The following is a 13,674-nucleotide window of genomic DNA, read 5'->3' on the forward strand; positions in this document are numbered from 1 at the left end:
TCTATATTGCAGTAGTGTGCAGTAAGAGTATTGTCTATACTGCAGTAGTGTGTATCTAGAGTATTGTCCCTATAATACTGCAGTAGTGTGTAGTTAAATATTGTCTATATTGCAGTAGTTTGTTGTTGTCTACGTGGTACTGCAATAGTGTGTGTAGTTAGAGTTTTGTTGCTATAATACTGCAGTAGTGTGTGTAGTTGGGGTATAGCTACATGGTGCTGCAGTAGTGTGTGTAGTTAGTTTGTGTAGTGGGTTTCTACCGTCCGTCTTGATCTTGAGTGCCGTGCGGACCAGAGCGAACAGCGTAGCGTTGAAGGTGACCGTCCCATCACTGTTCAGAGGCATGTTCATCGCTACCAGCCTCTGGAGAGAGAGAGAGAGAGAGAGAGAAGTTTAAAGATGGCCGAAAGGACCAGAGGAAGTGAAAAACAGTAGACACTAAACACTAAACAGGAAGTGGGCAGTACCTTGCAGGCGACCCGATGAGGACAGAGCTTCCCGAATCCCAGAGGGGGCTGGATCCTCCTGAGGAGGGCCACCACGTCCAGGTGCTTGATACGCCCCCTGGAGACCGGACAGGGGTTAATACAGGACAGGTGCTAAATACTGGACAGGTACTTGATACTGGACAGGTGCTAAATACTGGACAGGTGTTTGATACTGGACAGGTACTTGATACTGGACAGGTGTTTGATACTGGACAGGTGCTTGATACTGGACAGGTGTTGGATACTGGACTGGTGTTTGATACTGGACTGGTGTTTGATACTGGACTGGTGTTTGATACCTGGGTAATGTAATGTTGCTGGCGGTAATATTGGTGAGGGTGATGTGGTGGAGGTCACTCGGGTGGAGGTGATGTGATGGAGGTCATGATGATGGAGGTGATGTGGTGGAGTTGAGGTGGAGGTGAGGTGGTGGAGGTGAGGTGGTGGAGGTGAGGTGGAGGTGAGGTGGAGGTGAGGTGGAGGTGAGGTGGTGGAGGTGAGGTGGAGGTGAGGTGGTGGAGGTGAGGTGGTGGGGATGATGTGGTGGAGATGATGTGTTGGAGGTGATGTGGTGGCGGTGAGGTGTTGGAGGTCATGCGGGTGGAGGTGATGTGGGGGAGGTGATGTGTTGGAGGTGATGTGGTGGAGGTCATGCGGGTGGAGGTGATGTGGGGGAGGTGATGTGGGTGGACTAGAGGTGGTGGAGGTCATATGGGTGGAGGTGATGTGGTGGAGGTGAGGTGGGGTTGGGGGTGGGGTCCTACTTGGCCTCAGGGTCGTATTCAGACCAGATCCTCTTGAACTCGTCCAGGTGATGGGGGCCCAGGATCGACCAATCACGGGTCAGGTAGTCAAAGTTGTCCATGATGACCGCAACAAACAGGTTAATGATCTGATCACATACACACACACACACACACACACACACACACAAAGACAGGTTAATGGTCTGATCACATACACACACACACACACACACACACACACACACACACACACACACACTCACAAACACAGACATACTTTGTGGATAATGTTAGTGTGTGAGTATGCACACTCATTAGTGTATGTGTGTGTGTGTGTGTGTGTGTGTGTGTGTGTGTGTGTGTGTGTGTGTGTGTGTGTACACGGTGTGTGTACCAGGAAAGCACACAACATGAAGAAGCTGATGAAGTAGACGATGGCGAAGGAGGAGCCGCAGGTGAACTCCTCCCCGGGGGCGTAGTCCGACTCTGGATCACAGCGCTTCCCTGGGAGGCTGGACAGCATGATCTCCTGCCACGCCTCGCCTGTAGCACACCTGGGACAGGAGGACAACACACCTCAATACAGAGAGGAGGAGAGGAGAGGAGGACAACACACCTCAATACAGAGAGGAGGAGAGAGAGGAGGAGAGAGGAGAGGAGGGGGGAGAGGGGGGAGGAGAGAGGAGAGGAGGACAACACACCTCAATACAGAGAGGAGAAGAGGAGAGGAGGACAACACACCTCAATACAGAGAGGAGGAGAGGAGAGGAGGACAACACACCTCAATACAGAGAGAAGAGGAGAGGAGGAGAGAGGAGAGGAGGGGGGAGAGGGGGGAGGAGAGAGGAGAGGAGGACAACACACCTCAATACAGAGAGGAGAAGAGAGAGGAGGAGAGAGGAGAGGAGGGGAGAGAGGAGGGAGGAGAGAGGAGAGAGGAGAGGAGAGAGGAAAGGAGAGAGGAGAGAAGAGGAGAGGAGGGGAGAGAGGAGGGAGGAGAGATGAGAGGAGGAGAGGAGGGGAGAGAGGAGAGAGGAGAGAGGAGAGGAGGACAACACACCTTAATACAGAGAGGAGGAGAGAGAGGAGGACAACACACCTCAATACAGAGAGGAGAAGAGAGAGGAGGAGAGAGGAGAGGGGGGGAGATGAGGACAACACACCTTAATACATAGAGTAGAAGAGAGAGGAGAAGAGAGGAGAGGAGGGGAGAGAGGAGGGAGGAGAGAGGAGAGAGGAGAGGAGAGAGGAAAGGAGAGAGGAGAGAAGAGGAGAGGAGGGGAGAGAGGAGGGAGGAGAGATGAGAGGAGGAGAGGAGGGGAGAGAGGAGAGAGGAGAGAGGAGAGGAGGACAACACACCTTAATACAGAGAGGAGGAGAGAGAGGAGGACAACACACCTCAATACAGAGAGGAGGAGAGGAGAGGAGGACAACACACCTCAATACATAGAGTAGAAGAGAGAGGAGAAGAGAGGAGAGGAGGGGAGAGAGGAGGGAGGAGAGAGGAGAGAGGAGAGGAGAGAGGAAAGGAGAGAGGAGAGAAGAGGAGAGGAGGGGAGAGAGGAGGGAGGAGAGATGAGAGGAGGAGAGGAGGGGAGAGAGGAGAGAGGAGAGAGGAGAGGAGGACAACACACCTTAATACAGAGAGGAGGAGAGAGAGGAGGACAACACACCTCAATACAGAGAGGAGGAGAGGAGAGGAGGACAACACACCTCAATACAGAGAGAAGAGGAGAGGAGGAGAGAGGAGAGGAGGGGGGAGAGGGGGGAGGAGAGAGGAGAGGAGGACAACACACCTCAATACAGAGAGGAGAAGAGAGAGGAGGAGAGAGGAGAGGGGGGGAGATGAGGACAACACACCTCAATACATAGAGTAGAAGAGAGAGGAGAAGAGAGGAGAGGAGGGGAGAGAGGAGGGAGGAGAGAGGAGAGAGGAGAGGAGAGAGGAAAGGAGAGAGGAGAGAAGAGGAGAGGAGGGGAGAGAGGAGGGAGGAGAGAGGAGAGGAGAGATGAGAGGAGGAGAGGAGGGGAGAGAGGAGAGAGGAGAGAGGAGAGAGAGGAGAGAGGAGAGAGGAGAGAGGAGAGAGGAGAGAGTAAAGGAGTAGCGAGAAGGAGAGAGTAGAGGAGAGAGGAGAGAGGAGGAGAGACCTGAAAAGCAGAAGCACGGCCTGGGGGAACGTCTGGAAGTTGTTGTTCCTGTTGATCTGAGTATGAGCCTGCATGGCCACCTTCCCAAAGGTCTGAGGGGGGGGGGGGGGGGGGAGAGAGAGAGAGAGAGAGAGCGAGAGAGAGAGGGAGAAAGATAGTTATAGTATCTACAGACCACTAGGGGGCAGTATGTTGCTGTATTAACAGATGTAGTATGTACTGTATATTATACATAGTATATTATATAATAGTATGTTATTTATAACAATAACCTGCATGCCGACGACGGCGTAGATGAAGAAGATCAGAGCGATGAGCAGGGCAACATAGGGCAGTGCCTGCAGACAGAAGACGACAGATTAAATCTAATATCAATACATCAACATTCATGGGTAAAACGGTAAAACGGTGAATGGACTGAACTTCTATAGCGTTCTTTAACCAGTGGCCCTCGCAGAGCTTTACAACAGGACATTCACCCATTCATAGGCCACAGCCAGCTCGTCAGGACCAGCAAGGGTGAGGTATAAAATGGGGTACGGAGATAATTTATGCTTGTTCATGGACAGCCTTTTTCAGACCCTTGCTGTAGAGGTCAAAGGGGTACGGAGATATGCTTGTTCAAAGACAGCCTTGTCAGAGCATCGGTGTAGCGCTACCATCTGGCCAACAATGTGACCCTCCCCCATACGGGTGGGTTTGATATGAGGCCACTGGCCACTGATGGTGGTACAGCGCCTGGCCCCCTAATATGTATAATACTGTCATTTTTCTACTATGAAAGACAATCTGCACGTCTGACCTGCAGTGATTTGATGAAGGTCCAGAGAAGAGTGCGAATGCCCTCCCCTTTGCTGAGCAGCTTGACCAATCGCATCACTCGAAACAGACGAAAGAAAGTGATTGACACACGGGAGCTGTCTTCTCCACTCTGAGGGAAAACCACAATATATAAATTGAATAATAATCACAACATTATAAACATTTAATATGATATAGCGCCATATAATCTGTGCGTTGGTAGACTAACCAAAACCTTGTTGTGTTTTCACTGACCCTCGTTTTGAATAAGCCACTATTCAGAAGACATCGTCAATCTTTGGAAATGAATATGAAGTGAATTCACATGAACAGGATCTATTCTACTGAGAGGTCCAGAGATCAGGAGACAGACTGATGGAGGGATGATAGAGGAGAGACAGAATGATGGAGGGGTGATAGAGGAGAGACAGAATGATGGAGGGGTGATAGAGGAGAGACAGAATGATGGAGAGATGATAGAGGAGAGACAGAATGATGGAGGGATAAGAGAGGAGAGACAATGATGGAGAGATGATAGAGGAGAGACAGAATGATGGAGGGATGATAGAGGAGAGACAAAATGATGGAGAGGTGATAGAGGAGAGACAGAATGATGGAGGGATGAGAGAGGAGAGACAGGTGGATGGGGGGATGATGAGAGACCGATGAGGGAGGGATCATATCACTCACGCTGAATTCTGTGACCACAATGTCGACTACACTGCCAACAACAATCAGAGCGTCAAAGGAGTTCCAGGCATCCATGAAGTAGTGCTGACAACAAATAAACACAAATAAATTATAAATGATGATTATTAAGTAGTGTGAACACAACTAAACAGGATAAGGTAGTGTTAATACAAATAACCATGATAAAGTAGTGTGTACACAAATAAACATGATAACGTAGTGTGTACACAAATAACGTATCTAGAGAGAGATATATATAGGGATAGGTGTTCTGGTGATAGGCGTCATTAGATAATTTTCTCACCCTGAGTCTGAGGGCCAGGAGTTTGAGCAGCATCTCCACGGTGAACAGCCCGGTGAACACCATGTTGAGGATGTCCATGATGTGGCTGAAAGCCTTGGACTGTTCGTAATGCTGAGGGACACACGGACAGTCAGGTCACAGACACTGGGGTCCCCCTACGCACCTGGTACCACCTGGGCCCTGATGACCCCTGACCCCTACACACCTGGGCCCTAATGACCCCTGACCCCTACACACCTGGGCCCTAATGACCCCTGACCCCTACACACCTGGGCCCTAATGACCCCTGCCCCTTCACCTAACCCCTAATGACCCCTGACCCCTTCACCTGACCCCTGACCCCTACATCTGACCCCTAATGACCCCTAACCCCTAAACCTGACCCCTCTGGAGGCCTAATGACCCCTGACACCTACATCTGGTACCACCTGACCCGGAATGACCCCTGACCCCTACACCTGGTACCACCTGACCCCTAATGACCCCTGACCCCTACACCTGGTACCACCTGACCCCTAATGACCCCTGACCCCTACACCTGGTACCACCTGACCCCTAATGACCCCTGACCCCTACACCTGGTACCACCTGAACCCAACTCACCTGAATGGCCAGGGTGACGGTGTTGAGCAGGATGAGGACGAACATGACGTACTCGAAGCAGGTGGAGTTGATGATGGACCAGAACTTGTACTGGACGGGGTTCTTGGGGATGTAGAGCATGAGGGGCTGGGCCTTCAGGGCGTACTCCACGCACTGCCGCTGCACACACATCACATCACATTACCACGACCACACGGCTAACCCCTAGTTACCATGACCGCACAGCTAACCACACTAGTTACTATGACGACAAAGCTTACCAAACTAGTTACCATGACGACACAGCTAATCCCTACACGTTACCATGACGACACAGCTAATCCCTGCACGTTGCCATGACGACACAGCTAACCATACAAGTTACCATGACGACACAGCTGATCACACTAGTTACCATGACCACACAGCTAAACCACATGAGTTACCATGACGACACAGCTAATCCCTACACGTTACCATGACGACACAGCTAATCACACTAGTTACCATGACCACACAGCTAAACCACATGAGTTACCATGACCACACAGCTAATCCCTACACGTTACTATGACGACACAGCTAACCACACTGACCTGGTTCTTGTCCAGCTCACAGTTCTTGTACTCCTGCTCCCCCTGCTCCCTGAAGGTGATGATGACGAAGCCCACGAAGATGTTCATCATGAAGAAGGCGATGATGATGATGTAGACGATGAAGAAGATGGAGATCTCCACGCGGTAGTTGTAGATTGGACCAGAGTTCTCCCCGTTCGCATCGATGGCCTTGTACAGCAGGCTGGAGACAAACAGGCAGACAGACAGGTCACAGTTAGAGAGACACGGTTAGAGAGACAGGTAACAAGATAGGTAGACAGACACACAGGGGGTCGGAAAGACAGGTACAAGACCAGGTCAGGTGGAGAGAGACACAGTGAGAGAGACAGGGGGTGGACAGACAGGTAGAGAGAGACACAGTTAGAAACAGCAGGCTAGAGACAGACAGACAGACAGACAGGTACAAGACCAGGTCAGACAGTCAGGTGGAGAGTGACACACATTAGAGAGACAGGGGGCGGACAGACAGGTACAAGATTAGGTCAGGTGGAGAGAGACACAGTTAGAGAGACAGGTAACACAGGTAGAGAGCGTCAGAGACATACAGGAAGAGATACAGACAGGTTGAGAGATGGGCCGATAGCATGACAGACAGGTGGAGAGACAGACAGCCGGAGAGACAGGCAGGTGGAGAGACAGGCAGGTGGAGAGGCACACAGCCGGAGAGACAGGCAGGTGGAGAGACAGACAGGGGGAGAGACAGACAGGCAGAGAGACAGACAGGGGGAGAGACAGACAGGAGGAGAGGCAGACAGGGACTCACGCGGGCCAGCCTTCGAAGGTGGACACGGTGAACAGAGCCATCATGCCCATCAGCACGTTGTCGAAGTTGAAGTCGCTGTTGAGCCAGAATCGCTCCCTGACCATCGGGTGGGTCACATCACCGTCCTTATACACCACGAAGGAGCCCCTACACACACACACACATTACACACACACACACACACACACACACTATGAACTATATTTTTTTACTATATATTTCTATGAACTTTGAACTGAACATAACATTTTTTTAACTAAAGAACTTGAAGTTGAACTAGTTCAGATTTTGTCACATTCTGAATAGATGCTTAGGTCCAGATTACATGTTTATTAAATAGAGTTACTGCCTTAGTTGTGATGAATGAAACAAACAGGTGTACAAATAATATCCACAATAATTTGAGATTGTAGTGATGGGCAGCAGGTAATGGAGAGGATTCATTTAAAAGATAAGCACAGAATAGTTTTTCTTCACTTTCTAAAAAAGCTTAATGAACTGAACATGAACTAGTTCAAAACTGAATTGGTAAACTATGAACGTGAATTTATTCATTTTCTTTTGTATGAACTGAACTTTGAACTAGTTCATGTGAAGTGTGAACTTGCACAACACTGTACACACACACACACACACACACACACACACACACACACACACACACACACACAAACACACATTATTTACACACACACACACACACACACACACACACACACACATTATACACACACATCATACACCACAAAGGAGCCCCTACACACACACATTATATACACACACATTATACACCACGAAGGACCCACGCACACACACAATGTGATTATTGCTATAAAGCAGTATTTCAAGAGCGTGGCTTTGTTTGAAGGGGTGTGGCTACCCCAGAAGGGGTGTGGTCATACTTGCACTCCTCTGGCGTATGTTTGGCTTCATCAGTGCAGCGGAAGAATTTCCCCTACAACACAAAACACCTGTCAATCTCTCTCTAGAGCACATAAACGCTCTGTCTCTCGACCTGTCAATCTCTCTCTCTCTCTCTCTCTCTCTCTCTCTCTCTCTCTCTCTCTCTCTCTATAGCACATACACGCTCTCTCTCTCTCTCCCAGTGTAAACCTATGTCTCTCCGTCTCTCTTTCTCTCCCAGTGTTAGTGTCTCTCTCCCTCTCTCCCAGTGTGAAGCCTGTCTTTCTCCCAGTGTTTGTGTCTTTCTCTCTCTCACCCAGTGTAAACCTATGTCTCTCTGTCTCTCTCTCCCAGTGTAAACCTATGTCTCTCTGTCTCTCTCTCCCAGTGTAAACCTATGTCTCTCGGTCTCTCTCTCCCAGTGTAAGCCTGTGTCTCTCGGTCTCCCCCTCTCCCAGTGTTGGTGTCTCTCTACCTTAAACAGCTGGACTCCGATGCAGGCGAACATGAACTGCAGCAAGGTGGTGACAATCATGATGTTCCCGATGGTCTTGATGGCCACGAACACACACTGGACCACATGCTGCAACACACACAACACACCTTAATACACACATAGTGACACACACTGGACCACATGCTGCAACCAGACAACACACCTTAATACACACATAGTGACACACACTGGACCACATGCTGCAACCAGACAACACACCTTAATACACACATAGTGACACACACTGCACCGCATGCTGCAACACACACAACAGACCATAATACACACAAAGTACCACACACAATACACGTTAATGCACATTCACCGAAGGGTGATATATATAATGTGCAGTATATAGTATATGTATAATATATATCATGTATTATATAAAGTATATCTATTATATATATATATATATATATATGTTCAGTATATAGTATAGGTATTTATATGTATTTATATGTCTTGGCCTGGTTGAAGGGTACATGTGTAAAATATATCATGTGTAGTAGTATTATAGTAGTAGTAGTATAAATAGATATCCAGATCCAGATATCCAGACCTTGAGGCCCTTGGCCCGGTTGATGGGTACATGTATAGTATATATCATGTATAGTATAAAGTGTATATAAAGTGTAGTATAGTATATATGTATATGTATGGACCTTGTGGCCCGGTTGATGGGTACATGTATAGTATATATCATGTATAGTATAAAGTGTATATAAAGTGTAGTGTAGTATAGTATATATGCATATGTATGGACCTTGTGGCCCGGTTGATGGGTACATGTATAGTATATATTGTGTATGACGTGTATAGTGTATAGTAGTGTATAGTATCGTAGTGTATATCATGTGTAGTGTATATCATAGTGTATATCATGTGTAGTGTATATCATAGTGTATATCATAGTGTATATCATGTGTAGTGTATATCATAGTGTATATCATAGTGTATATCATGTGTAGTGTATATCATAGTGTATATCATAGTGTATATCATGTGTAGTAGTATTATAGTAGTAGTAACCTTGAGGCCCTTGGCCCTGTTGATGGCCCTCAAGGGCCTCAGAACCCTCAGGACTCTGAGGATCTTCACCACTGAGATGGCGCTGGAGCTGCATCAGCCAATCACAAGGCAGAACACCACAATGACATACATCTTCTAGCCAATCACAAGGCAGAACACCACAATGACATACATCTTCTAGCCAATCACAAGGCAGAACACCACAATGACATACATCTTCTAGCCAATCACAAGGCAGAACACCACAATAACATACATCTTCTAGCCAATAAAAAGGAAGAACACCGCAATAACATTGATAGTCAACAATCTATATATATTTTAGTTAGTTAGTTAACTATATACATATCATCAGGTGAATAAAATATCTACTAGTCAGCTATCTAAATATCTATATTCTAGTCAATCGTAGGAGGTTGAACTAGTATGAATACATACAATATATATCCAGTAGTATATATATATATATATCCATCTAGTATTTGTATAGCAGTACGTACTGTAAGAAGAATGAGACCAGGGACACGCTGACCACCAGCAGGTCCAGGAGGTTGAACCAGTTCCTACAGAAGGAGCCCTGATGGAGGAACGCACCGTGGACCATCATCTGGGGAGAGACCAGCGTCAATACAAATGGTACTGAAGGGAGATGGTACACATGGTACTAAATTGGTGTGTACCGGCGTGTACTGGTGTGTACCGGTGTGTACTGATGTGTACTGGTGTGTACTGATGTGTACTGGTGTGCACCAGTGTAAACTGGTATAAACTGGTGTGTACTGGTGTTAACTGGTGTATACTGGTGTGTAGTTTCCTAACCTTGAGGAGGATCTCCACGGTGAAGATGGAGGTGAAGGCGTAGTCAGCGTAGCCCAGGATCTGGAACCCATCATACACCAGGTATTCATATACACATAGTATACACATAAATATATATACACATGTATATTTATATAACAATGTATTCATGAATTATTAAGCAAGCCTTAAGAGCTCGTCGAAACCTTGTTAACTCAATCAGTATATATATATTTATGTATATATGTACACATCATATATATATATATATACACATACATATAAATATATGTCTATACATATATATATATATATATATATACATGCATGCATACATGCCTACATGATTAAAGGTGTTATAATGTTTGGTTAAAGGTGTTATAATGTTTGGTTATAGGGGTTACAACATTTGGTTAAAGGGGTTATAACGTTTGGTTAAAGGGGTTATAATGTTTGATTAAAGGGGTTATAACGTTTGGTTAAAGGGGTTATAACGTTTGGTTAAAGGGGTTATAACGTTTGATTAAAGGGGTTATAACGTTTGGTTAAAGGGGTTATAACGTTTGGTTAAAGGGGTTATAATGTTTGATTAAAGGGGTTATAACGTTTGGTTAAAGGGGTTATAACGTTTGGTTAAAGGGGTTATAACGTTTGGTTAAAGGGGTTATAACGTTTGATTAAAGGGGTTATAACGTTTGGTTAAAGGGGTTATAACGTTTGGTTAAATTGGTTATAACGTTTGGTTAAAGGGGTTATAAAGTTTGATTAAAGGGGTTATAATGAGTGATTAATGGGGTCAAACGTTGGCCGCCATTGTGCGTACGTTGTTCCTGAAGGAGTGAGCTCTGATTGGATCCTCTGCAGCCAATGAACAGCTGCTGAGGATGATGAAGACGAGGATGAGGTTGGTGAAGATGTGGTGGTGGATCAGGATGTGGCAGCCCCGGCGGATACTAGAGGGACACAAGAGATGGAGAGAGATGAGATACACATCTTTAATACATTAATAGGTTTCCACATGCAATGATTTGGGGGTTGAGGCAGATTATCTTTGTCGGGTTTGAGTCGTCGAGTAGATTAAAGTTCCATAAAATTCCTCTACCAAAGGTTACTTAGCAGAGGTCACCTCCTCTATCAGAGGTCACTACTGGTCCAACTGCTAGTCATTATGAGTTAACAGGGGGGGACCTGGGGTCCAGAGGTTGTGACCTAAGGTCAAGGGTGTGACCTGGGGTCCAGGGGTCGTGACCTTGGGCCCAGAGGTTGTGACCTGGGATCCAGGGGTCGTGACCTAAGGTCCAGGGTGTGACCTGGGGTCCAGGGGTGATGAGCTGGGGTGGTGACCTGGGGCACGGGGGTCGTGACCTAGGATCCAAGGGTCATGACCTGGGGCCCAGGGGTCTTAACCTAGGGTCTAGGGGTCGTGAACTGAGGGTTCAGGGGTCGTGACCTGAGGGTCCAGGGGTCGTGACCTGGGGTCAGGGGTCGTGACCTGGGGACCATACTCACGGGTTTGTCTTGCTGAAGCAGAAGAAGGCGCTGCCCTCAGGTATTGGCAGGACCTTCTCTTTAGGAGGAGTCAGGTCCGCTATGTTCAGCGGGGCGGCCGTATCTGAGGAGATAATGTATGATATATAACATATACATGTGATATAATATATGATATATAACATAAACATGTTTATAATATATGATATATAACATCAACATGTGATATAATATACGATATATCACAGATACATGATTATAATACATAATATATAACATATACATGTGATAAAATATATGATATATCACATATACATGATTATAATAACATGAATAGAATAAGCAAACAATAATAAACAAACATTATTTATTAATCAAACTTCACCTTCTTCCCCTTCTGGGGGCTCTTCCTCTTCCTCATACTCTGTGTCTAGATCTACATCAATCTAGGGAGGAGGAGGAGGAGGAGGAGAAGAGGAGGACCAGTAGGAGTAGAACAAGTTTCATTGTGATGCTATTATTAGTGAAGAGAAGCTGAGAAGTGGTTTAAATAAACATAACAAAATAATAATATATATTCTCCTCACCTTCACCTCCTCATTCTCCTTCTCTCCCTCCTCTCCAGCCTCTTTCTTGACTCTTCAGGAAAACAAAGAAACACATAATATAAATAAGCGAGGTTATTGATATCAGAATAATATTTATACATAGTATGAATAATAAAGATTATCAATATTACTACATTATAATTAGTAATATTACAATATTAATAATTGAGATTATTTATATGATATCATTACTATAGTATTACATGGATAACAATGGTTATTAATATTATAATGATATTGTTATATTATTAATATGATATACAGGGGAAGACCGTGTGTGACTGCTAGCAGTCCTAGCCTTATTGTCATGGTTATTAATGTTCTATAATGTACTCTTTCTTCTTGTTGTCAGTGTCTCCTCCAGCCAGGTTGTCCACGGCGATGGCCAAGAACACGTTCAATAGGATGTCTGCTGACTGCTCAGGAAGTAACAGACAGACAGGGAGACAGACAGACAGACAGACAGACAGACAGACAAAGAGACAGGCAGACAGTCGGACAGGTAGACAGCTAGATAGATAGGCAGACAGACAAGTAGCGAGACAGAGAGATAGACATACAAAGAGACAGACAGAGAAGTTGACAGACAAGTAGACAGGCAGACAGACAGACAGACAGACAGACAATAGCTGTCTGGGTCTAGATGAAGGATACAGTTTCCGCAGATGAAGAGGATGACAAAGTAAACGCAGACGATCATCCCAGGGAACACCGGCCCGCCGTACGCCATGATGCCATCGTACATGACCATGTTCCAGTCCTCTCCGGTCAGGATCTACCGGACACCAGGGATCAATACACCAGGGATCAATACACCAAAACTGATCAATACACCAAAACTGATCAATACACCACTGATCAATACACCACGGATCAGATCAATACACCAGGGATAAATACACCACTGATCAATACACAAGGGATCAATACACTACTGATCAATACACCACCGCTCATCAATACCCATTGATCAATACACCACTGATCGATACACCACCACTGATCAATACACCATCACTTATCAATACACGAGCACTGATCAATACACCACAGCTGATCAATACACCACCACTGATATGTTACTATAGTATATATCTGTTAGTTGATGGTACTGTCACTATTAACAAGTTTACCTGAAGCAGGTGTTATTAGTTGATGGTACTGTCACTATTAACTAGTTTACCTGAAGCAGGTGTTATTAGTTGATGGT

The 13,674-nt window shown here is 46.1% G+C and overlaps 1 protein-coding gene across 1 annotated transcript in view; it reads right to left on the reverse strand.

Annotated features, from left to right (window-relative positions):
- Window positions 1-13,674, reverse strand: part of cacna1fb (calcium channel, voltage-dependent, L type, alpha 1F subunit) — a gene marked incomplete at its 3' end in the record, with an annotated part of 29,268 nt that overhangs the window by 6,697 nt on the left and 8,897 nt on the right. Inside the window, exons 16-38 of the mRNA XM_084479755.1 lie at window positions 13,119-13,239; window positions 12,798-12,873; window positions 12,444-12,495; window positions 12,242-12,302; window positions 11,878-11,980; window positions 11,192-11,321; window positions 10,390-10,449; window positions 10,071-10,177; window positions 9,571-9,658; window positions 8,518-8,625; window positions 8,042-8,094; window positions 7,140-7,286; window positions 6,356-6,557; window positions 5,781-5,939; window positions 5,178-5,288; window positions 4,874-4,957; window positions 4,185-4,313; window positions 3,655-3,720; window positions 3,383-3,474; window positions 1,629-1,788; window positions 1,253-1,380; window positions 468-564; window positions 261-363 (exon numbers count right to left, since the gene is read on the reverse strand). Coding sequence (XP_084335881.1) covers window positions 261-363; window positions 468-564; window positions 1,253-1,380; window positions 1,629-1,788; window positions 3,383-3,474; window positions 3,655-3,720; window positions 4,185-4,313; window positions 4,874-4,957; window positions 5,178-5,288; window positions 5,781-5,939; window positions 6,356-6,557; window positions 7,140-7,286; window positions 8,042-8,094; window positions 8,518-8,625; window positions 9,571-9,658; window positions 10,071-10,177; window positions 10,390-10,449; window positions 11,192-11,321; window positions 11,878-11,980; window positions 12,242-12,302; window positions 12,444-12,495; window positions 12,798-12,873; window positions 13,119-13,239 — 2,437 coding nt within the window. The remainder of the gene's footprint in view (window positions 1-260; window positions 364-467; window positions 565-1,252; window positions 1,381-1,628; window positions 1,789-3,382; window positions 3,475-3,654; window positions 3,721-4,184; window positions 4,314-4,873; window positions 4,958-5,177; window positions 5,289-5,780; window positions 5,940-6,355; window positions 6,558-7,139; window positions 7,287-8,041; window positions 8,095-8,517; window positions 8,626-9,570; window positions 9,659-10,070; window positions 10,178-10,389; window positions 10,450-11,191; window positions 11,322-11,877; window positions 11,981-12,241; window positions 12,303-12,443; window positions 12,496-12,797; window positions 12,874-13,118; window positions 13,240-13,674) is intronic.

This window comes from Micromesistius poutassou (assembly GCF_964030765.1).
Source record: "Micromesistius poutassou genome assembly, chromosome: 15".
NCBI classification, from domain to species: Eukaryota; Metazoa; Chordata; class Actinopteri; order Gadiformes; family Gadidae; genus Micromesistius; species Micromesistius poutassou.